At 35.8% G+C, this 19,180-nt stretch overlaps 1 protein-coding gene across 2 annotated transcripts in view; it reads right to left on the bottom strand.

Moving 5' to 3' along the window:
- Window positions 1-8,446: 8,446 nt before the first annotated feature.
- The window catches only part of LOC149923465 (protein Wnt-4-like), a 59,959-nt gene continuing 49,225 nt past the window's right edge, over window positions 8,447-19,180 (bottom strand). For both annotated transcript variants that reach the window (XM_090159863.1, XM_090159864.1), the window contains exon 4: window positions 8,447-9,681. In XM_090159863.1, coding sequence (XP_090015989.1) covers window positions 9,214-9,681 — 468 coding nt within the window. In that variant the 3' untranslated portion in view covers window positions 8,447-9,213. The remainder of the gene's footprint in view (window positions 9,682-19,180) is intronic.

Below are 19,180 nucleotides of genomic sequence, written 5' to 3'. Positions count from 1 at the left end.
ATTCCTTTAATTTAAATGAACCACAGTTTCCAGTGTGGGGAAATGTAGATTTTTTTGTTAAATAAAATTGTTTTTAATTTTTCAAATAACCATAATAGTAGATATTTAAAAAAAAAAAATTTAACTAAATAAAATTATCAAACCATATGAAATCCAAAAACCAATTAAATGAAACTAAGCAATATACTAGTTGTTTCATCTTTGGTAGATGTCGCTACAAGAGTTACCGTTTCTAAGCAGATATTTTCTCTCTTTTTCCCAAATTTAATAGGCGGCCTTTTCAAATATTTATCTATCCATAGGGAGTTTACAGTATGACGTGCCACTACGTCACCCGTGCTTTTTCCTATTGATAAAAAATTTCCGCCCACAATGGCGGCCATGCTCAAAGCTACGGAGTGATATTTCCCTATTGCGAGTAGTGGTTTTAGGCAATCGAGTACGAGATTTTTTTCAACGAGTATTCGAGTGGAGTAATATTGAAGTCGAGTCGAGTAATCGAGGACTGGATTAAGCTTAAATTTTCTCTTATTCGAGTCAAGTAATTCAGAAAAAACCTCGATTAATATTTTTAACGAGTCGTGTTATCGAGTACTTGATTAGGAACTGGTTTTATTCAAGTCATTAGGAAATTATATTTAAAATGAGTATAAACTAACTTTCAATGCTGAAAAATATTCCTTTAATTTAAATGAACCACAGTTTCCACAACTTTAGTAACCCCTTTAGTGACTAGTGGGATATAAAAGACTATGTTACTAGCCTAATTATACTAATTGATAGTAAAATAACAATACAAATATTATAGAGAAATTCGAGAGGGCGGCATTACGGTTTTTTGAAATCCAACAGATGACGGTAATATGGGGAAAATAAGAAGCGGGAATTTTCAAAGTTAAAATTTTGTTTCACCCTAAGCCTTAAAATATCAATGTAATTATGAAAGTATAACAAAGTACTTTATCACTTAAAGCATTTTTGATTGTGAAAATATCACTAAATACTTTATCAGTTAATATATTTGATTTTAAAAATATTTAACAAGTGAACACAGCGCATGTTTGTACAAAATTTTAATTAGGAAATGCTTACTACAAATACGCTGATTTTCGTCTAAGTTCAAGGTAACTGGTTTATTTTCATTGTCATTAGGAATCTTCTCTAAAATTGTCCGTTCCCATTTCCGTCGAAGTTTTTCATTTTGAGGAAATTGTGAAAACTAACTTTAGTTAAAGCATCGTCAGTTTACTTTTTAGTCGACAAGCAATTTTTTATCAAACAATAATGAACCATGTTGGAACTAAATAAAAACAGACAATTCTTTCATGTCAATTGCATTACATGCGTAACGTTATCATAGAAAGTAAACAAATAAGCCTTAGCTTGATGTATTAAAACGTTTGAAAAATCACACGCGCCACCGGTAGCATCAGTTGACTATCAAGCTGACATCACACGGGTGTTTCCTACGTACCGACATCTGGCGGTTATCAAATGCGGAAGCTAAGAACCAGATTAAAAAAAATAATGTTCATAATATGGCCTGTATTACAGACGGCTATGCTCCAAACCAAAACCAAAACTTAATAATATCAGAAGTAAATGAACCAAGTTATCGAAATAGCGCTCAGAATCGGAGGGCGTTTTCCTTATGAAAATGATGAGAAAATCGAGTCAAATAAAAGCTGATTTCCAACCCCGACTTTTGATAAATTGCACTTGGACTAGGCCTACTAAGCACAGGCCTATCAATCGATTTTTCACAGATTTGGTTTAAGAGAAAAACATATTGCTTTATTATTCGGGACGTGTGAGTTTTGCGTTTTTATGCTTTCTTTACATAGGCCCCCACCAAAATATGCCTAGGGCCCCACCTTCAGTAAATCCGGTGAATAATTGACGGGGCTGCGAAAATTACGAAGTTGGCTGCAAAATGCATGGGGATATTATCAGATAGTCCCAGAAGTAAATGAACCGAAGTTATCAGACTGCTATACTCCCCATGTTGGAGGCGTTTTCCTTATGAAGTTACATTTTGACCTCAAATTTGAAATTTTGCGCGCTCCTAGGCCGGAAAAAAAACGTTTTGGTTTTTACATAGAAATCTCATAGGTAACTAGAATGCTGCCGTGTAACTGGCAAATGGGCCAAACGCCGTGGCAGACGATAGCCAGATCTCAGCCAATCAGAGCTCAGAGAGTGGTTCTGCCAAGAATTTAATGTCACCAGAGAGAATGACGTCACCTATCTCCCGCTATAGTAGCGGATCCAAGGAGGATTATTATCCTCCTTGGCGGAACCACTCTACGGCCTCTCATTGGCTGAAGGTTCAAGGCGAACTGGCGTCAAGCTCGGCCGTAGGCGGCAGCATTCTAGTTACCTATGAGATTTCTATGGGTTTTTATGAACCTATTTTTGATACCTATTTGTTTAGTTATTGAGTTATTAACGTCTCTAATCTATTCTCCTGAATATCACTTGTAAATATTCTAAAATAGTTCGAAATAAATCAAAACAAATAAATCTTTATGTTTAAAAAATCATGGTTTTCAGAGCAGTGGCATAGGAACGGTATGGTACAGGAGTGCACTGTACTGACAACTAACTTGTAGGTATTAGGCCTAGTGCGCCTATTGGGTATGTTTGTCAAAAATGTTAAATATTTCTCGGTTTGTTTACTTTTCGATTTCATTCGGATTCAACTCTTCTTTTTGGAAGTAATTTTTTGGAAAAACATCCACATGTCCTATTGGAGAAAAATAGGTACTGCAAAACTGCAAAGAGGAATTTAATAAAACCAATTATAAAATACAGGTACCCAAAAATATGGGGAAAATAGCATATTAATATCAAAACGTAAACATAGATGGCGTGAAAAAGCCACGAAAAATCAAATTACGAATTTTTGTCACAAAGTATACAAGGGTGTGGTTTAGAATCTCTGTAGTCTCTTCATAGACTAATAGCGTTTTCCATTTGATTACTCGAGATTCGCTCCGAATCTGTCTCTAACGTCATGGATCTCACCCCAATCGACTAGTGTAAAACCGCAAATGGAACATTCCATGAACAGATTACCGCGCTTTGTGGTCTGCCATTTTGCCAAAAAAATCTAAAAGGAACACGCAAAAATTTGCTCCGATCTCGAACTCGATCCGTTGATCTGTCGAAATCGGAAGATCGGTTTTGGGCGATCTCGGAGCACCCGAGAGCGGGAAATGAACGCGCGAAACTTGATCGGAGCAGATCCGAGCACCCAAATGGAACATAAAATGTTGATCGGAGCGATCTAAATCGATTGAGAGCAGCCAAATGGAAAACGCTATAAGAAAGGATTTCTTGCGGTAATCAATTGCAAGGGAGTCCAAATTTTAAATGGACGTTATTCCTATTTCCTCCAAGCGGCGGATTTTGGAAGCTGATGAATAGAATTAAGGAAGTAGATTTAGACACGGCCAACTTTGATTTCGCGCTGCCGCAGTTGGCCGTGATTTAGTAGACAATATTTTAAAAAAGTGAAAAGTTTCCATTATTTAAACCAGTAACTTTCCAGTCCTGGCTCTTGGAAATATTACTTCTTGCCGATTTACTTGAAGATGTTTTATTAAAGCGCCTATTTTACAACTGAATAATTCTTATTTTTCAAATTTCTAAACCAGCTCTCGAAAAAGTTAAACAACGCCGAAAAGGTAAAAAAGACCAACAACGTTTGGGGAAACTAAAATATATTTATTTATTAATTTATTAAAAAACCGATACGCGGTATTTCGGCCGATAGGCTTTCAAGGTGAGGTTACAAGTTAAGACTCGAAAACGTGACAATACGGTTTGTTAACATCATGGATTAAATAACCTTACAAGGCCTATCTATTGAAAACTTGTTTACAGTTTGAAAGCCTATAAACAATTAAACGAAGAATTAGGTGATATACATAAATAGCTTAAAAACAATATCAAAAAGGTCCTTTTCAATATTTATTTCCCCCAATTAACCAGGAAGCTCCAGAGCCACTAAGGTACTGACCACGATTGAATAGTTCAATTTCAAATGTTATATTAAAACAAACCGTTGGAAAAATATTAAATTCACCGAAAGCTGCCGCGAGATGGTGACGTGTAAAGAAATCTTGTTCCGGATTTGTATCGGTAAAGGTAAAATTGAGGGGACGGCAAAATATCTGGTAGCCTCGTTTGAAACAAACATCTTCAACTCGTAGTATAGTAAAATGTATTAGAGAGAACTATACCTGTAAGGTTATTTAATCCATGTTAACATCAACTCCTTTTGGCTCTATATGAGCGGAATATAATGCGCAGAAAACAGAGACCTTTAAGGCGCCATTTATTCGAGGCAGTCTTACGTCCTGGTCGAACGGATTGTAATGGTGATCATGTATACTTATCCCGGGTTTCTCTCCGGAAAAGAATAGCTCTAGCCTCTATCCAGTAGTAACGGCTCTCTTCGATTGGAGGAACTGTAAAAATACCGCCTCCAGAATACAGCTTCTCTCCTCCAAGCTCTTGGGGTCCAAAATTTATATTTCACCGGAGCCCGGCTTTCGACGACCCTGATAGTCACATAAGCTACATTCGTCACCAAGCTAGCGGTTTTCTAACTAAGCAACGCTCGAGATTTGTATTGCGAATAATCCATCGTCTGTCACGAACCTAGCGGGAAATGTCTTAGCTTACAATACCTTTTTCACGCCGTTATGTAAGCTATTTTGAATAGAGCGTTCTATAAAATCGGCCCAAAACCGGCCAAACTTTTCATACATACTATAGAGCTATAGTCAGTTGCAGGCTAAGAAAGACAAAATATATAGTACAGTCGGCGCAAGGATACCTCAGACCATTTCCGGCCAGTCGACCGCGCGTAATTTAAATTTGACCACTTTACGGTCAATTTCAAATTTCGTGAGTTTCATCGTTTTTTCGCGCCATCTAGGAACCGAAATAGGAATCTATTTTTTAATTTCATGTTGTCATGAGTTTCATTACTGAATGCAGCTAAAGAAGGTTCGATAATTGAAGCTCCAAATATTTTAAATAGCCCAAGAGGTTTCTATAAAAAGCGTGATAAAGGTTTATTGTTAACAGGTAAAGATAAAAATATAATTTTAAACGTCTATAGCTCATTAAGACAACGTTACCCCCAAGAAAGCGTGGTAACTATTTTAAAAGAAACTGCCGATTTAACTGGTAAGACGTAGAAATAAATTTACAAAATTAAATAATTATACATAGTATTTTAAATTTAAGAATGATAGGAATGCCTTATCTTTTAAATTTGCTCGCCACCACAATGATGAAATTAAAAAATAAAGATTCCAATTTCGGTCTCTAGATGGCGCTAAAAGACGACAAAAAGAGCAAAATTCGAATTTGACCGTAAAATGGCCAAATTCAAATTTCGCACGGTGGAATGACCGGAAACAATCTGAGGCATCCTTGCGCCGATTGTACTATATATTTTGTCTTTCTTAGCCTGCAACTCACTATAGTTCAGCAGGACAAACAACATTTGTTATTCTTTGGTTTAAGAGAATTCGGCTTATATCCTGTCTTTATATGAATATTTTAGAGACGTCCTTTTAGGAGTTGTAGGAGGGACCCTAGGTGTTGAAGTATGTTTGGGGTTAAGAATATTTTCATGACCCAAGTTCCTTGCTAGTATTTTGCTTATTTGCCATCAAACATTTATTACAAAAATCATTTAAAATAAGAAAAACGGCGCGGAAAGCCGGAAATTAGTGAAGCCTAGGCTAGCAACTCGCTACTCCTAAAAATCGACTGCGCTCAATTTCTTACGGGTTTGCCAGATAAATATTTTTCTCTCACACGAAAACCGGCCAAACCTTCACCTCCTCCGAACTCAAAAGGGGGAAAGCACACCACACCGATTTTATAGAACGCTCTATTGGGAATAGTACCTCTAGAATTACATAGGCGCGTTCGGGAGTCATGGTCAACTCTATCATCTATCACTTTCCAGGTGGAATTTTGGAAAAAGCCATTTTTATAGGATATAGTTCCCGCCGCTAACAGTGGATGGCGCCACCGACAAATGATAAAGTTCTCAATTTTTATAAATTTGTTTCGAAGAAGGCAGATTGAAACTGTAATTCTAGCGGTACTATTCTCAATTCAATGGTAGCAGAAATACATGAACTGAAATTATCAGCGTCGTGTCATCTTACCCTCCTTGAAAAGAAAACTTCCGCTGCGAAGGTTTTAATACGCTACCTGGCGACGGCTTAGCGAAACTTTCTCGAAAAACAAATAAATAAATAAATAAAATTACCAGTGCATCATATGTCAGTGCAAGAAAGGCTGAAACTATTAGAAGAAACGTTCGAGGAAAGAATAGCTCAAACCAATATCATCGTGATTAGTTGCTTTTCATTAACGAAGCCCAGTTAACGGCTAATAAAATCTAGACTAGCTTGACTACGTTTAGAATTAAAAACAATAAATATTTGTATTTTATTGAGAAAAAAAATTGTACTTGATTTATTTGAAATATAAAACGGAATAGCTACGCAAAGGTAGCCTTACTGGTAAATGAAATAATAGTTCTTTACTCATGGCTTATTTCAGTTTCTTTTTCTTCCGTAGCCTTCTGTTTCTTTGCTTTTCCCATATTCTTTGCTACTGCAAGCTTAAATATTTTTATCTGGGTTTCATATATCTTAAGTAGCTCCATTAAGTAATTCTGTATATTTTCTGATTCTAATAAAACTAAGTATTTTTCTGTTCTTTCATATATTAATGGTCTGGTAAAACTAGTTTAAAAGGTTTTTATTAATTCATCTACTTTTTCCATTTTGGACAGCGCTGCTGCTGCAGCTACCGCCTTCCACTGACCTTCATCAATATCACAACCATTGAGTTGGGAATATTAATCTAGAGATCCAATCAAATCTGCTCTCCGCGAAACAAGTTTTTGAAAAATACGAATGTGCCGTCTGCTCTAAAATGACGAGCAAACGTTATCATATGACCCGTGGCGCCATCCATTATTTTGAAGAAAAAAAATCTTTTTGCTTGAAAACGCGTCTTATTTGAACGAATCATTGAGAGATAGACGGCGCCACGGGTAGAATGATAACGTTTTCTCGTCATTTGGGACGCCGATGGGAGCAGACGACAGTATTCTTATTTTTAAAAACTTGTTTCGCGAAATACTGAAATCCGACGTTTCGATTGGACCTCTAGATTAATATTCCCAACTCAATGATCACAACACGGCTAAGCCTTGGTTTGCAGACCACGATTTTCTTCGATTAAATAATTTATTTTAACCTCACTAGATGGCGGGCTAGTTACCGGTGGTACATTCGAAATTTTCCCTGTAGTCGCGGGAGGCGGAAAATTAACAAGGCCCGAGAACAATAGGCGAAACTATAAAGTAAATTTAGTTATAAACAATTTGCTAAAATAGGAAAACAAAATCACGTGACTACCATATCAAAGCCAACTTCGATTTGTTAACTCGTGTTCATAGTTGGCAGTGCGATGGTAAAGAAAAAAATTATTCCTTCCAGATTCTGCAGATAGCTAATTAACTTCCACTTTTCTATTACAAAATGTTTTAAATAATAACAATAATTAGATAATTTCATTGAATCGATCAAAATTGAAACCGCCATTAGCCAAATAAAATGAATAATAGTTCGTAATTCTTAGGATAGATGGCGTTGCCGTTCTCCACAAAGTCACGTGACTACCATCTTTTCAGCCCCCCTGGACTTTATAGTTCCGCCTATTTGCTCGCTGATAACTTCGGTTCATGTATTTCTGATGGTACGCTGTTAGCACCAAGATTTTTAGAATTTTCTGCCATAAAATCAAGTACAGTTGATATCCCAGAAATATTCGGTTTAGACGGAATTTTCTATTTAATTTTGATAAATCACCATTTTGAGAATTAATGCAAGTATAATACTTAATTTCAGATAGTGAGAGCCTAAAATTATTTAATTTTTAACTTGTTATTATAAACAATTCTCCATATGCCTATTTGCATCTTCAACAGAAATACATTTAAGTGTAGGTTATATTTACTTTTAAAATCGGTGGCAGATGCCATCATGCCAGTCTCGAATAAAACTTGACTTCCTCCAACTCCAGTTCCTTCGAAATTTTATGGCAAACCTATATTTATACAGAGGGTTGAAAAATGGCCACATTGCAAAAATAAACAATTTGCAGAGAGGTAGATTCTTCGTAGTGGGGAATCGTTATTTTTAAACCTTTATTAAGCCTATCCACAGAGAATTGACTAAACATTGATATAACTCTTCCCTTTTAATCGAATAAGAATTACTGGAGAAGCCAAACGGCTTCCCAATAATTATTTACAGTATTTTATGTCATCTTTCCTAAACACTTTTTTTTACTTTATTTCAGTACTGTTTGAAATATTTCGCTATTATTGGTAATAAATTACGATTTCTACAAAACTAATTAGTTCTATCTATTATTACTATTATTAGATCGCATTTACGTATCTAAGAACATTAAACTTATCAGAATGGTCACGCCCTAAAACCTGTATGTAGTTTTCGATTAAACGCTTTTAAAAATTATTTTAAATATTTAAATGTAATTACACATATGTAATAGTAAATATTATAACTTCCGGGATTTGAACCTAGGTCATTCAATACCAAAAATTTTAGGACGCGACTATTATGAAAGTATAAGAGCCTGGTAGGAGGAGCCAATGTTATCATTCAAGGTTCTTAAGGCCCTAAATACGTTCTCGCTATTATGGTACGCGTGTATTTTTTATAATAATAGAAACGGCAAATTTTAGTAATCAAAAGGCCTTTTTTTCACGCGGGTTACGTTATTCGGCCAATCACAACGTTGTTTCCAGTCATAATAGGAGTTTTTATCTTTATGGAATGACAAATCGGGCCTACTATTCGCTTTTAGCAGACTCTTAAGTACGGCCAAACTTCCGAAAATTTAAATTAATTTAAAAATAACTTTCGTTTTTCAGAAAAAAATGAAATACAAAAAGCGCGGAATAAAATGAGGCCATTTTCTGAATGAAACGTTTTAAATGTCATTGATACGCCGTTACCGCGTCTTCGTTCAATTGTTTTCGATCGAGCTACCTTAGATCGTACAAGCCGATTGGTCGCTAGGATCGCCATACGTCATGTTCAGGCTGGTGACGCGACGGGCGAGAGCTCTCCTCCTCTACACGCAAGTGTTAATTTCGAGGTCTCGTTCGCACTCGCGACATTTGACGTAGCAGCACCAATGAAATTTGCAAGAACAACGCTCGGAGACGCGTTCGATGCGGGTCTGGTACCCGCGCCCGCAACACAACAGTTCGCAGCCATCGATGGCCTTCGAAGTTCGGTTACAAACGCGTCCTCTGGTGCCCAAGGAGCCGGTGCGCTCGTCTTGCTCGCAGAAATCCGGCGACGAGTCTAAATAAATCAAGTCCGTGTCCGTGTGCGGCTTGAAATGCGGGTTTTGAGGGACCAGTTGCTTCCTCTTGTCCACTTTGAGGGCCACCACTTCCGTCGCGCTGTCGAACTTCTCCTTCAGGATGGCTCCCACCTCTCGGAAGGAGGGCATCGCTTTCCAGCACGTCTTCAACTCGCAAGAGCCAGAGACGCCGTGGCATTTGCATTCGACCCTCATGTTATGCTCCACTACCTGTATTTGGTTTCAGGGTTGGACCAATTATACCCAAAAAAAAGAGCAACATTAGTTTTTTGTCAAAATTTAAATATTATTTGGTTGAAGAGGCTCATATGTCCATCTTGTTATCCATAAAGAACATACGTAATTCTATAATACCATTACATAAGTATGACACTTTCATAGTATTTACGCGCGCAATTTGTACTGAGAGTTATTTAGTAAACATATTCTATTCGCTACTGAAACGAGTGTAGGTGGCGCTGCGGTGTTACGTTCTTCCGAAGTAACGCCAATGATCTAGCGTCTGCTATAGGGACTAGGCAGTGTGACGTATATAATGCGTCACCCATACTTTTTCCAAATGGAAAAAACGATTACCAGCATGACGTCCCTGGACAAAGGTACGACGTGGCATCTGGGGTGCTGTGTTTGTTGCTCTCACAAGGAGACATCCCGAAGTGTAACCCACCGATTTTGTTCAAACTCGGGGGATTGGTAGACCTTCATGTATCATCAAAAATCCTAAAGGGAATTTATTCAATCTGCAACCGTTTTGCTATGGCAACGAGAAATGTTTTTGACAACAACAAATGGAAATTTTCCCATTGAAAATAACATGGGATTCTGACCGATTCCTAGGGTCCCCCTGTGAAAAATTTGAACAAATTTCAAAATTTCGAAAATGCCAAAAAAATAAATAAAAATTGACAATAAAAACATCAAAATTGATCAACTTTTGATCAATTTGAGGTCAAAATCTTATGTTATTTTCAATGGGAAAATTTAATATTTTGTATTGTCAAAAACACTTTTCGTTGCCATGGCAAAACGGTTGCCCATTGAATAAATTCCCTTTAGCATTTTTCATCATACATGAACGTCTACCAATCCCCCGAGTTTGAACAAAATCGGTGGGTTACACTTCGGGATGTCTCCTTGTTAGGTGATATCATGCTGCCAAGTTCCTATTGTCTCGCTAAATCTGGGAGTCGTACTTGCAACGTGTTATCATGCATGGAGGAAACACGGAATAGGGTAAAATGTGAACCTTTTATAGCGTATATTCATCCATCATACCCCTTTAATACGTGTAAAGTCTTACACTACACTCTTAAAAACGTTGGGTTAAATGATTTTGGTTATTTCATTTTTAACTACTTTTTGAGTCAAACATAACCCAAATGTAGTTGAAAATCTTGAAACGCAAAATTTGGGTTAAACCAAATTAGGTTGTTTCTTAGATCATTTAATAGCAACCCAAAATTGGATCATACTATCAAATTTAAAGTTCCCACACGCCAAAGACGATATGAGCATCAAAATGTGTTCATCGAACTTGTAGTCTTTGGAAGACTGGAAATTAAAAAAATTGCGTCATTCTTGCATCGTTTCCATGAGTGCTTGAAAGGATTCTTAATTTTTGATTATAAAGGTATAGAATATTTTTAATTTAATTTACTATTTATAATTTAAATTTTTCCAATATTTTAATGTTTTATGTTGTGTTGATATTTCAGCGGAAGAACGTAAAGAGCTCCCTTGTTTAAATTTATTGCAAATTGCCAAGGCCCTACGATATTCTTTCCAGTGTGATCCAATTTATAAACAAAACTAATTGTTAATTTATAACCCAAAAATGAGTCATATATTAACCATATTTTGGGTAACTTATAAATTTAAAATAACCCATTTCGGGTGAAAACGAAAACCACCCAATATGTTTTTTGGTTAAATACTGACCCAACAATGGTTAAAAAAACTACCCAATTTATTGTTCAATTATAACCCAAAATTAAGTCATATATTAACCATATTTTGGGCTAATGTTCAACCCATATTTGGGTAACTTATAAATTTAACCCAAAATAGCGTTATGAAAATAACCCTTTTTGGGTGAAAACTAAAACAACCCAATATTTTGTTTGGTTAAATACTGACCCAACAATGGGTAAAAAAACAACCCAATTTGGGTCAAAAACAACCCAATATTTTTAAGAGTGTACTGTCTGGGTCTGGTAATTTTCGACGGCAACCAAAAGAGGGCGTAGTGATAGCTCTCAGTAAAGGACGAAATGCTTACGCAACAATCTTAGGTAACTTAATAAACAGAGATCGTATTTAATTAAACTTAGGAAGATTGTCAAAGTTGAGACAATCCACGGGCATGGTTTTCTAGTCCTCTAGACTTATGGAACCAATGAGATATCGGAATTATTAGTTATTATCCCTAAGTATAAACATGAATCTATTTCACCCATGATTATTAATCAGCTAGGCTAATACCCAAGGCACCACCTTAGGCCCGAGTCATCTAGCGACTTATTATGCTGGAATACCTAAGGCGAAGTGGTTAGCACTTTCACCTCGCATCAAGAGGAGCAAAGTTCGAATCCAGCTTGTGGCACTGGGTGAAAACTCGGAACAACTCCTTCCGCGTTGAGTTTGCAACTTCTCTCCCCACTGGTTTAAGGGGGTTTTCCACGAGCTGTTGGCTGTAGGGAGCTGTTGGCTCGTGTGGCATGCAGGGCTTGCTAACACCCTCCAACGCCTGTAAAGTCGCTTTATGACTTAGGCCTAAGGTGGTGCCTTGGGCAGTGGCGTAGCCAGAAATTCCTCAAGGGGGGGTCGAAATATGTGAATGTTAAGAGGGAGGTCGAGAAGGGGGTGGGAATTTAGTACAGTCAAAGGTAGGCCCAAGGGGGGGGGTGGACACGGAACCCCCCCCCCCTTGTCTACGCCACTGGCCTTGGGTATTAACTTAGCTGATTATTAGTATTTAAAGTGACGTAGTCGTAGTAGATCTCAGCTGTTATTTTTAAGCAGTCAAAACATTAGTTAATATGGTTAGGTTTCCTTTTTACAGTAATTATCATGTATTTATTCAATATTATTATTATTATAATATTTATTATAATAATAAAATTTTAACAGCATTTATTTTTTAATAATAACATGGCAAACACTGACTCTGGTTTTCTTCCAAAGTATCACCGAGGCTTAGCGTTCCAGAGATTGTTTGTAGGTTTAAATTGTTAAAAACCTCACAGGCACTCGATAGAATCGTTTTCAAAAGACCGGAGTTACATTTTGTATTTTTATTTTAGAAATCTCTATAACTTCAAACCTTATTTTTAACCAAATAGCGCGAACCGTCCGTGAGAAGTCATTTCGCCAATTCGCGGGAACTCAGAACTCTGCTCTCTTAATTTCGTAAAAGATCTTGACCTAAAATGACATAACTTCCGAATTCGTTCTTATTGGCTTAAGAAGTAAATCACTCGTATAGCATTCTCTCGGAGTATACATTCATAGTAAATACATTCTTGGTAACATACAAACATTTTGGAAAATGTACCTTATTAGAACAAAACCTTCTCCTTTTTATTCCAACCCTCGTAGGTAGCTTCTCCCTGAACACCGGAGGTTTTAGTGTGGAACACTTTTACAGGCGCTCCGTAGAGAATACGTTAGCAAACTTCAATAACATTCTCATTGGCGTATTTTAAAAAGTACTTTTACAAGGGGAGGGGGGGGGGAACTTTCAAGAAATTGGTAAAAACTCTCCGGAGAATGAATAATGTTTTCCAAGATTGGACACATATTTCCTCATTGGAGTGGAAATAGGTTCTTCCCCATTAGAAGAAAAAAACGCGTCAGTAAAATAGCCCTTTGGAAAACTTTTAAAATCTGTCGTTTTTCCCCTATTATATCAAAATGAGCAATCTATCGCGATATGAATAGCGACCGTTAGATGGCGGCAGGGGTGCCGTCCCGACCAAAGATAGATAGAGGAAGAGAGAGGGGGAGCTAAGGCCACTCATAAATCAAGCGAGGTGTCACCCGCTTCTTATCACGATTGGTGTGTGACGAAACAGCGGAGTTGATCCAGCCCGCCTGGGCGTGCGCCCTCCCTAAAAGCCCCCGCTTGACGAACGTAGTGATGGTTGGTTCGGAACCCCCATCTGACAAGCTTTTTAGTCCAAAGGTTCGATTAAAAGTATGATGAATTCGTGCCGGAATTATTACGCGGAGCGTGTAAAAACCGGGGAAAGACCTGGCATTTTTTTCAAGGCGAAAACTCCCAAATCCGCCGGTGGATCTTTCCACAGAAAAAGCCACCCACTCAATTTATTGAGATGCTAAACAAGATGGGTAAGAACTCTTAGAAGCGCTTTTTAAAATACCGTTGATTTGCGTAAAGGATCAAACCACAATTTCCAACTAGCTGATACAAATTTCCAAACTGATTTGAAAATTGTGGAGTCTAAATATTTTGTAAAAGTTTCCAAACTGATGATTTTAAAATGGTGAAGTCTTAAATATTTTGTAAAAGTTTCCAAACTGATAATTTTGAAAATTGTGGAGTCTTAAATATTTTGTAAAAGTTTCCAAACTGATAATCTTGAAAATTTTTAGAATCCGATAATTTTTAAAGTTATCGAATCAGGTAAGTTAAAAAAAATCTAGTCGGAACATCTTACCAATTGATCTAGTCTAAAAGTTTTGTAAAAAATTCCAAAATGATAATTTCCCAAATTTTTAGAATCCGATAACTTCTTGCAAATTGATCGAGTCTAAAAGTTTCCAATCTGATAATTTTGGTAATTTTTAGAATCTGATAATTTTGCTAACTTTAGAATCTGATAATTTTGGTAATTTTTAGAGTCTGATAATTTTGGTAATTTTTAGAATCTGATAATTTTGCTAACTTTAGAGTCTGATAATTTTGGTAATTTTTAGAATCTGATAATTTTGGTAATTTTTAGAATCTGATAATTTTGGTAATTTTTAGAATCTGATATTTTTTAAATTATCGAATCTAGTAGTTTTTCTGAAGATCTTGCAAATTGATCGAGTCTAAAAGTTTCCAATTTGATAATTTTTCTAACATTTAGAATAATTTTGTTAATTTTTAGGATCTGATGTTTTTTAAATTATTGAATCTAGTAATTTTTGAAAATTTCAAGTCTGATCATGTTGCAAATTGATCGAGTCTAAGCGTTTTGTAAAAGTTTCCAATCTGATAATTTTGGTAATTTTTAGAATCTGATAATTTTGGTAATTTTTAGAATCTGATAATTTTGGTAATTTTTAGAATCTGATAATTTTTGTAATTTTTAGAATCTGATAATTTTGGTAATTTTTAGAATTTGATCATCATGCCAAATGGTGGAGTCTAAAAATTTAGCAACATTTTGGTATCTGATATTTTTTATAAATTTCGAGCTTCGTTATAATTTTGAAAGTTTTCTAATCTAATTTTTTTTTAATTTCTAGTCTGTTAATTTTGGAAATTTTCGAGCATATTTTTTTAGATTTCGCATCTGTTAATTTTGGAAATTTTCGAGTATAATTTTTTTAAAATTTCGGGTCCGTTAATTTTGGAAATTTCGAGCATAATTTTCAGTACGAACACTTTATGGAGAAGTTGAAAATAATCCAATTTCGAGCTCAACTTGTACGTACTTCTGGTATTTCAGTCGGCTATAAAAATCCTTGTCAAGACCTCCATAAAAAACCAGCATCAAATCATACCGAGTTTCTATTAAAAATTTCGAAGGAAGAAGGGAAGATATTAATCTGAGAAAGTGAAAATGTGAATTCACTGTTCCATATTCAGGGAGTATTCCCTAATTTTTTCGCGGGGTGCCAAAGACACCGAATTCCGTTACTTGTCAATGTTTTGGCAATGAGTGGGCCAGCCACCGATTTCTCGTTAATGCGTTTTGAGGGGATCCAAAGTGCTCCTACCGACACTCGCCAAAAACTCTCTCACGAAGGGGGGCAGACAGAACTAGCGAAAAAACTTCCAACAAAGATCCATCATATTATACAAGTGTTTCCCAGGAGGACTCTTATTTCCTGCAAGACCAAATTGTACGCGTTCGCATAATCATAAAACTATGCTATTTCAATACGGGACGGACCCCAAACGCGTTATCAGAAGTTAATAGTAAACCACTTTCTAGAGTGGCAGTATTTAAATGACTGTTAAAAAAATGTGTACGTTTGTGAATTCGTGGTTATGAATTGTTTATTGCAGTTTTTCAGTCAATTTCAATTTGTATTTCACAGTTTGTCTAGAGGATGCAAGTGAGGGGATAATCACTTGAAAAACGTGTTTATCATAAATTTTCTCTTATTTATCACAATTTATCTGTGACTTTCGGTGATTTATCACAATGTATGTGTGATTTTGGGTGATTTATCAAAATATTTTGTGATTTTTGTGATTTATCACAGAATTTTGTGATTTTGAGTGATTTATCACAATGTGTGATTTTGGGTGACTTATCCCAATTTATCACAATGTTTTGTGATTTATAATAATTTTCTGTAATTTCTCACAATTTATCTATGACTTTCCGTGATTTATCACAATGTATGTGTGATTTTTGGTTATTTATAACAATGTTTTGTGCTTTTTGGTTATTTATAACAATGTTTTGTGCTTTTTTGTTATTTATAACAATGTTTTGTGCTTTTTTGGTATTTATAACAATGTTTTGTGATTTCTAATAATTTTCTGTGTTTTGGGTGATTTGGCACAATGCATTTTAATTTATAATATTTTCTGTGATTTTGAGTGATTTATCACAATGTATGTGTGATTTTGAGTGATTTATCACAATGTATGTGTGATTTTGAGTGATTTATCACAATGTATGTGTGATTTTGGGTGATTTATCACAATGTATATGTGATTTTGAGTGATTTATCACAATGTATGTGTGATTTTGGGTGATTTATCACAATGTATGTGTGATTTTGAGTGATTTATCATAACGTTTCGTGATTTTCAGAGATTTCTCTGAGTGTTTTGTGATTTCAAATAATTTTTTGTGATATGCAGTTATTTTTCACCACTATTCTGATTTTCTGTGATTTCTCAAAAATAGTCGGTTTTCCAGTGAATTATAATTTACTTTTGTAATTTGCAGGAATTTCTCACAATATTTCAGTGATTTACAGTAATTTACAGTAATTTTCGTAAGTCAATTAAAATGATTACCTAGGATTTGTGCACTTGATAACTAAAGTGACTATCCCCTCAGTTCAAAGGAAAAGGTTCCCTCAGATACTTCTCCCCGAAGTCTGCTTTTATCATAATCTTCTGGCGTGACGTATATGGGTACGTACTGCGAACTGAACCTCTATCACATGAGGGGGGGGGGGAGTGGTGCCGGGGGAAGGACTTCATTTGGAAAGACTTAAAGTGTAAGAAATAAAAAAAGATATTCTGTGGGGCCTCCCGTTTGTGATTGGGCGATGGTCGGTGGCCTGAGAGAGGAAACGATCCTAGTGACACCAAAAACCCCAGCGGGGCTTATGCCAACCTCGCCCTTACGGCAAATGTTATTTGTTTTCGGATGCCTCCGCCCCCCCCCTACCCTTCGCGGCGCTCAATATGGCTAAATAACAGTTAAAGCCAAAACCCGCAAGATCAGGCGAGCGCTAATAGGATAACTTGACCCGCGCAACTACTGTTCCCTGTTGAGGACGTCAACTTAAGATTGAGCCGTTTTCACGGACGTGAAAGTGGTTTTTGTAACAGTTAGCGTAGCGCCACCTAGCGTTCAATATTAGATGCTCGTGCAGTTGATGGAAGTTCGTTAGATAAGCAGACGCTTTGGGTTTTAAAATGGCCAATCGTATACTTAGCGGACGAATATACGACCGAAAACTAACGCTACGCCCTCTTTGGTTCACCATTGGAACCTAGATAGGTAGGCGCTAAAGCAGACGCTATTAGTTTTTCCTCATCGTTATTCGTAAATTGGACTTAATAAATAATGATACTTGCATTTTAATATCATTTTTGCATCGTATGCTTATATTTTGAAAAGTTTATTTAAGAAAAATGTTCTTATGACTTATTAATTTGTCTGTAGCAGACGCTAGATTATAGGCGCAACCTCGGAGACGGTAGCGCCGTAACGCCACCTAGATTCGATCACGAATAGTTAATTTTGTAAATAACTTGTGATCTGAGCCAACTTGTTAAAATGTTGCTTTTACGTCAGAAGACAGAACTTTATTAGAATATTCTTGGCACGCGCTCGAAGAATTGTTAAAGCTAGACAGTGAGGTAAAAATTGAAACAGTAACATGAGAAGGCTGTCAATAGGCCGATCCCATCGTTTGTCGTGACAGCCGCAAACGTGGCCCCATCTTTAGATTAATTGATGAACCATTAATGATTAATTCTAAAAACTGTCGTCTGTTAAATGGTGTTTGATAAAATATCTATAGAGACGTACATTTTTTACGCTAAATTAAACTATTCGCTTGCTCTAGTGGAGATAATTACTCTACAGAGTGAACTATTTGCCAAGGAATGTAAAACTCTATCATGCCTTGACTATATTGTTTTTCATGGTGTTGTAAGTCGGAAATTTTTTCGGAAAATGACCGAGGCCTTTTTTAGTCTAATTATTGTAATATATTGTTTGCAAATTTAAATAAAGCGGCATTTTCGCCTAATTTTTTCTAATCTAAAAGTAAAAAAATGGACAGTAAATTAAGAGGACAGGTTTTCGATAGCCTTCCACAGTGCATTTTATTTATCCCCGCGTATCAATCAGCTCGAGAGACTCCGAGGGAGTCTTGCAAGGTCATTTGTACCACGTGATCAAAATTTCAAAATGGCAATCTAATGCGGTTGATATTGTTACGTAATTTTGGTTTTTTAATTCAATAAAAACTATCAACTGATATTTAGTATATCATATTTAATCTATAAAAACGTGAAAAAATACATTTTGACGTAAAAATGTACTTCGTGTTTATCTTTTTTCTTTTTTCGAACAGTATCGTCCACTCTTAGCGATACTTGTTTTTTTTTTTTCAAATAACCTTGGACGACTCCCTTAGTGTGATTGTCTTACGGGGGCTAAAAACCAGGCTTTTTACCGATCCTCTAAAATCTACTATCCATGGTAAAACTAAACCTCTATACTAGTTTAAACTGATAAACAATGTAACACTATTAATGTTTTGTAGTATGTTTACTATTATTAGACATTTTATATCGATAAAAAGTTAAAAACATTAAAAACCCTTAAAAAGTAATTTATGTTTCAATTTACTTTTCCGATTTGCGGAACTTTTTCCGCATTTTATTTTTCCGAAAAATTAACAACTCTAGTTTTTAATTTTCTATCAAACATATTTGCGCAAAAATGTGAAGAACTAAAAACCGATTCTGACAAATTATTTCCAAAAATACTTTTCACCTAAAGTAGACCTCGCGAATGATAAATATAACCAAAAACCAAATAACCAAAAAATAACTGTAAATTTTTACTCACCTAACCGCGGTTAAATTTCTAACTCAACGTGGGCTCCAAATGGACCCCGGTATTTAATTAAATCACTTTCTTATGTTGTATAACTATATGAATATAATATTATATATTGTATAATGTAATTATTATTTCTGAGGGTTTTGGAAAATTATAGACCAAAATGTGTTTTAGGACATTTTTATAAGTTAAATTGTACCCCGCTG

This window comes from Leiobunum rupestre, chromosome 10, assembly GCF_980474605.1.
Source record: "Leiobunum rupestre chromosome 10, qqLeiRupe1.1.hap1, whole genome shotgun sequence".
Classification (NCBI taxonomy): Eukaryota; Metazoa; Arthropoda; class Arachnida; order Opiliones; family Sclerosomatidae; genus Leiobunum; species Leiobunum rupestre.
This window is presented reverse-complemented; position numbering and strand designations above follow the sequence as displayed.